The sequence below is a fragment of the Apostichopus japonicus genome, chromosome 2 (assembly GCF_037975245.1).
Source record: "Apostichopus japonicus isolate 1M-3 chromosome 2, ASM3797524v1, whole genome shotgun sequence".
Lineage (NCBI taxonomy): Eukaryota > Metazoa > Echinodermata > Holothuroidea > Aspidochirotida > Stichopodidae > Apostichopus > Apostichopus japonicus.
In genome coordinates this window covers 2,115,253-2,121,325 of record NC_092562.1, presented here as the reverse complement: position 1 = coordinate 2,121,325, position 6,073 = coordinate 2,115,253, and the positions used below count along the sequence as shown (strand labels likewise).

Sequence of the window (6,073 nt, the reverse complement as noted above, 5' to 3'; positions counted from 1 at the left end):
ATCTAGGCTCATGTAGCAGACGATGTCCAAATAGAGCGCGAGATACTCTTGCGAATTTAGATAGCGATATCACGCCCTCTTCTGGTTGCTACTGTAAACGTTCAGCTTTTCTCCCATCCAGTCCAACTGATTTTGTTCTGAGCTGCATATTCTGTAGAATGACGTCGGAAATGGCAGGTGAGACAGCAGTTCCATCATTGTTGAAAACGAAAATACTAGCACGAAACTTGATTCTAATATTAAGGTTTTAAGGTATAAATCAATTTCATGGCCCTAGTTTGACGTTAACTTGGAGTTGACCGTGTTCCCTATCGTTAGGCAAAGTTCTATACTTCTTAATACATCTATTTATTACTAGGCCCTAATAATACTATTATTACATTTACAGACCTAGGCTAACCATACCATTTGAAACAGAATGTTGAATCACATCATTTCTGCATTTTCGTCAAAAGGCCTAGGGTTAAGATGGGGGAGGGGGGGGGGGACGGGTCGGCGCCTTAAGATGAAATGCAGCAATTCGTCAAACTACACCACCATTTACTTATTGGTTTGTTGTTACACAATAATACAATGAATAGGCCTAGCCTAGGCCTACATCTTGCACTGGCATTGTAACTTAGCAGTTAGGTATCATGTTTAATCTATTGGCTAATTTAGAACATTCTTCCTGTGCAGATCTTCAAGCCATGTGACTCTCGTCTATCAGTATCAGCTTGAGGATGTCTTTATTTTCAAAATCATCCTTAACTCTTGTGAGATTCTAACTCCTGAGGTTCCAGTTTAGGATGCCCATGGATTCTCTAGGATTGTCCTCCTCAGCCTATGAGCCTCCAGAGTCTCTCTGGAGGTTAGTGGAAGAAAATGTCTCTTTAGAGGAGAAAGAAGAAGTTAGAGAAATTCTGGGTGATTCCCTTGTGGACCAAAGTTTGGAATTACATGCTGAGGTAAGAGGTATTTCCTTTGAAGACAGATCTGGCATACCCAGGTTTACTCAATTATGATGAATATGAATTGATCTATATTAATGTACCTCCTTCAGGTTGTATACACTGAGCATGATAATTAGCAATTCATATATCCTTCTGGTTTGTGTTTCAGCATCAAAATTATCTAGCAAGAAATTTCAATCATCTTGCATAAATTTGTTTATTCTTTTTTCATCAATCATTAAAAGCTTGAGAACTCTAAAGGAACAAACAAACTACTAAATGCTTGAATTTTATGTTTTAATTTTGATGCTCAAGAATTGTCTAGGGAAGTATTCAACCTGGTTATTATTTCTTCCAAACCTAGGTTGGTGCCTTGCTTGAAATATGGCAAACTTTCAAAAATGAAACAGACAACTTGAAGTCATCACAGCCAAAGACCCTGCCAGAACCACCGGGAATGCGAGACAGTTTGAGCAACCACATTAAGATGCTGGTGGAAAATATTCGCGAGAAGTCAAAAATATCTGGCAGGTTGGTTTGTTTGGAAAACAGCATATAAGGTTTAAAAAGATAAAGCTATTATTGCATTGCAATATATATTCCGTCATGCATTGCAGAAATGGCTATTCCCTCCCCCACCCCTCCTCCACACAACTCCCTCCTACCCATGCTCATTCTCTGACTTAACTTTAAAAACCTTTGTGAAAACCATTTATTAGTTCAGAGCATACTGTAGTATGATTTAAAGAGTATAGACTAGTAAATTGCTATGCATTGCAACTTTTCCAAACTTGAAAGGTTATTACTTTTCCTCCACCTTTTTTTTTCTGTGTTTCTCCTCCATAGGGACTCAGAAATAGTATTGTCAAACCGTAAAAGTGACATCATAGATTATGCAATGGAAGGGAGCTCAAGAGGTAAGTGTGTATTTTATTTTACTGTGATAATTTAGTTTGATATGCTGTCGTTTAATTCATGAATAATCTTTATTCAGTATACAGGTACTGTGAATGGTCTCTAATGGTAGTTTTATTGCCATATTTTCTGTTTCTTTGGCTCCTTGACCGCACCACAGGAAGCAGCCCCAGCCTAGTCCGGTCTAGGCCGTCTTCATCGGTCAGCAGCAGAAGCGGCCGAGAGACTCCGATGAGGATGACTCCATCATCGAGTGAAGAAGATAGGTAAAGAATTTAATGAGATGTGAATTTGGGATTGTTTGCTGTGTGTAAAATGGGTATATAGTCATCATGATTGGAGAGTATTTTAACATGCCATGGATCTGGTAACTCATTGGTCAATAGATTGGTAAAGCATTTAATGGGATGTGAATATAGGATTGTTTGTGGTGCATAAAGTGGGTACATAGTCGTCATGATTCGAGGGTCTTTGACAATGCCATAGATCTGGAAACTCATTGGTCAATAGATTGGTAAAGCATTTAATGGGATGTGACTGTAGTATTGTTTGTAGTGCATTAAGAAGGTACATAGTCATCATGATTGGAAGGTGTTAGAAATGCCATAGATCAGGAAAATCATTAGTCAATAGATAGGAAAAGAAAGAGATTGTTTATGGCTAGTGTTTGCTCTCGCTGGAGAGATATATTTGCTTTGAGTCGGAAAAAAGAAAGAAAAGGAGTGTAGCCTAATGCGGAGGTAGGGGAAGCAGGGTGGTTTTGAGGGTCTTCTCACAGCATTAGAGGAATTGCAAAGCTTGTGTTTGTAAGTTATATGTCTTTAATAGCCAATCCCATGTGGAGCATGTCTTTGTTATTTAAATGCTGTTAATATATGGTTTTATATATTTGTAACTGTAAATAATTACTTACTAGCAGCATTAACAACTGCACGTAACGTTGCAATATTGTAAAGAAAGAAATATTGACCCGAACAAATTAAATTGTTATATTCATGAGTATGATAGTTAAAAATAGTAGATATATATTCTTTCATTACTTGCTTTTGATCTCTTGTCAGTCCTAGCTCACATCTAACCTACCATCCTCCTCTTAACAAACATATCAATTAACTTCCTGCTATTTATATACCTGTCTACATTAACATTTCCAAAAAACAACACAACCTTTTTATTTTCATGCAGGCTCTCAGAATCAACTACCGCCAGTGAAAAAGTGGATTCTGTTCGTGACAGACTAAACGTCCTGAAAATAGATGAAGTGGTTCATGAGTTGAGGTACTCTTTTTGACCTAGCATACTAACCATACTTAAAATGGAGGGTAGGGGCTGAAAGAAAAAAATGGTTTTAAAAGAAAAAACTTGAAAATATTTGATAGGATATATTGTAAAGGGTCCAATCTTTGTGCCATTCTTTCTTTCTTAGTTGGGATGCTAGTGATGGACTCTTTCAAGTTTCAGTGACATGCCTAGTTTAGTGGTATAGTAGGGTAAAGGTATTCGTCGTGTTGATTAACCTACAGGGAATTAATTTCATGTTGTGTCTAGCTCAGTTTTGAAGCATCTGAATGTCTCTCAAATGAAGTATTATGGTTTCTGTATACAACACTGCTGGGCATCTCTGCTGTTGTATGGCAATCTGCCCATTCTGCAAAGCACTCTGCGATGCAATACTGGACAAATTATTCCCTGCGTGGTGATCTGATCTGTCGAGTTAGTTACAGTAGTCAGCGCATCGAGAGGGTTTTAATGTTTTTTTGCGCTTTATGAGTATTGTATATTATTAGTAGACGGTAGAATGGAATATGTACCAGATGAATTGATTATATAGGACAACTGGTTAATGATAGGGGACTGTAGGTTACTGTTACCTGGCACGGTAAAAAGATGCGGCATGATCAGCCGTTGCATATAGATCATTTGTTGAACAAGGATTTAGTTTTAGCTACTCTATATCAAAGAAGCTGTTACTCTACAGTGACAGGTGTCATGATTACACATAACGTAATTTATCGATGTTATTACAATGTATGAGGGTCACATACTGTCACAGTTTGGGACCCCTTAGTTACGTAATAACCCATTTGCATGTTTTTTGTATTTTTTGCCATGTTACATTTAGGAGCACCTTACGAGTGGAAGTAACCCAATTAATAAGTGACATCAAATTTCTTCAGAATTGTTTGGAGGACGAGAAAGACTTTAGATGCGAATCCCAGATGTCCGTTTACAGTGAACCCTCAATACAAGGTAGGCGTTCACATTGTCCTTTTCGGATACTTTACTAAGTTTCATAGATTCACAGCATCAGCAGCTTGGTCAATACATAAATGCTACTTTTAGCTTGGTCAATACATAAATGCCACTTAAGCTTGGTCAATACATAAATGCCTCTTTAGATTCCAGAGGCAAGCTGCCAGGCATATTGGGTTTTTTCATGCAGTTCAACTTTTATCAATGTTATTATTGGCTCTCCAATCGCAAAAGTGTCTTAATACTGGAACAGTCCATTTGAATGTAGAACTCTAGTCTGAACTTGCTGTTGTTTTCAAGTAATTTTTCAAGTAATTCTCAAGCTTATCACTGTGCTAGCCGTTTTCCGTTCTTTGGAGATCGGTGTGGTGGATGGGTAGTTTTTCCACGTTCCGTCTAATTCACCCCTGGCCCATGAGCCATATCCCCTGACCTACCCCTCCCCCCCCAACCCTCCCCCTCTCAGCAGGCCTGCATGAGGGTAATATCTGATAAGACAACTTATAAATACCATTTGATGAGAGATAGGGGTTAATTTTCTTAGTTCCAATGTTAATCTGATACACACCCTGTATACACCTTCACTTTATGACTTGGTCGAATAGAATTGAGAGAAGAGCGGTCTAAGTTGGAGAAGATGTCTGTTTCAGTACCAGATGTTCTTGACGTCATGAAGACCGTCCCGACCGCCAGAAGGCGTTCTATGCCAGGATCTCCTCAGTAAGTTGTCAGATATATACATGAGACATGGAGCCATTTATGCATATTCATAATTATTTACCTTCAGCATATGCCATACTTATGGTGAAAATATCCACTCTAGCTATGTTTAGTCTTATGCAGGAGGACCTTGGTTATCAATTCCTTTTTCAACTGATCTATCAGTGAGTCTAAGTGATATTTAAGACTGCTGTTAAAACACATTTAATTTCTTCTTATTTTGCTTAATACCGTTTCTTGTTTTTGTTACATGTAGAGGGCATTGAGACCGCCTCGGTTTTATTGGGCTATATAAGAATCTATCATTATTATTATTTAACTATAGTGGCCCAAACATCTCCATTATCAATATCATTTTATATCTTTTGAGTTGGTTCCTGAGATATAACTGATGCCGCCGGAGTTTCCACATCACAGGTCTCCCCTCCCTTACCTGTCTCATTTTCTACCTCTGCTTTCAACTTGAAAACCTTCCAGATGCTGGATATTGTTCGATCTACTAAATACCTCTCTCCACCTGAAAAACATTCTGGATGAGTCCAAAAATATCCTACTTCTTTAATTTCACAGACATATCTTAAAGCCACTGTCGCCAATATCCCCGAGCAGTCCCCAGAGAATCCGTCCATCTCCGCCATCCTCTGCCGGGAAGGCCCGGGCCAAGTCGAGAAATCTTCCTCTGAAAGCAAGACATCCTACCGTCATTGGTAGCAGATTACATGAGGACACGCAGAGCAGTATTATGAAAAACCAGAGGACTTTAAATAATAACACGGGATCGGATAATGTGACTGAGGACAGTACTACCAGTAACCTATCGTCCCCCATTCAACCCTCACTCCCGCCATCATCAGCTCAGAGACCAAAGGGGAGCCCCACCTCGCATAGACTCCGTCGGAGGTATCGAGAGGTACAGAGGCAGGATGGTACATTGTGATAAGAGATGGTGATGAATTACCACCTCTAGTGACCTCAAGGAGGGAACTCTAAAGTGCAATGAACTTTCTTCTTTTTTTTCCCTTCTGAATTTTTAAATAGTTTGTTGACAATTTTCTCTTTCGCTTCTCTCATTCTTTGAATTAATCTCTCCAAGTTTGAAACTGTGAAACTGTTTCCGGATTAAAAAAGTTACACCTTTTGTTCTTGATCCTGTTCTTTAATAGCCTGGAGTTTTGTTTACTGGCTAGTAAATATGTCTGTGTGCATGGGGGTAGGAAGCTTCCAAAAAGTGGGGGTGGGGGCACAACATCAGA

The 6,073-nt window shown here is 38.9% G+C and overlaps 1 protein-coding gene across 1 annotated transcript; it reads left to right on the top strand.

The window, feature by feature from the left end:
* Positions 1-54: 54 nt before the first annotated feature.
* LOC139973754 (coiled-coil domain-containing protein 24-like) lies at positions 55-5,958 on the top strand. The gene is made up of 9 exons (XM_071980617.1): positions 55-177; positions 679-947; positions 1,297-1,463; positions 1,779-1,849; positions 2,008-2,113; positions 3,033-3,125; positions 3,970-4,097; positions 4,706-4,820; positions 5,391-5,958. The coding sequence occupies exons 2-9, from the start codon at positions 789-791 to the stop codon at positions 5,755-5,757; spliced, it is 1,206 nt and encodes a 401-aa protein (XP_071836718.1). The 5' UTR covers positions 55-177; positions 679-788; the 3' UTR covers positions 5,758-5,958.
* Positions 5,959-6,073: the final 115 nt, after the last annotated feature.

Excerpts from the sequence above, each read along its gene's own strand:
- LOC139973754 (XM_071980617.1), top strand. The coding sequence starts at position 789 with ATGCCCATGGATTCTCTAGGATTGTCCTCCTCAGCCTATGAGCCTCCA. Across the intron at positions 1,464-1,778 it reads AAGTCAAAAATATCTGGCAG|GGACTCAGAAATAGTATTGT; the intron begins GTTGGTTTGTTT and ends TCTCCTCCATAG. Across the intron at positions 1,850-2,007 it reads AATGGAAGGGAGCTCAAGAG|GAAGCAGCCCCAGCCTAGTC; the intron begins GTAAGTGTGTAT and ends ACCGCACCACAG.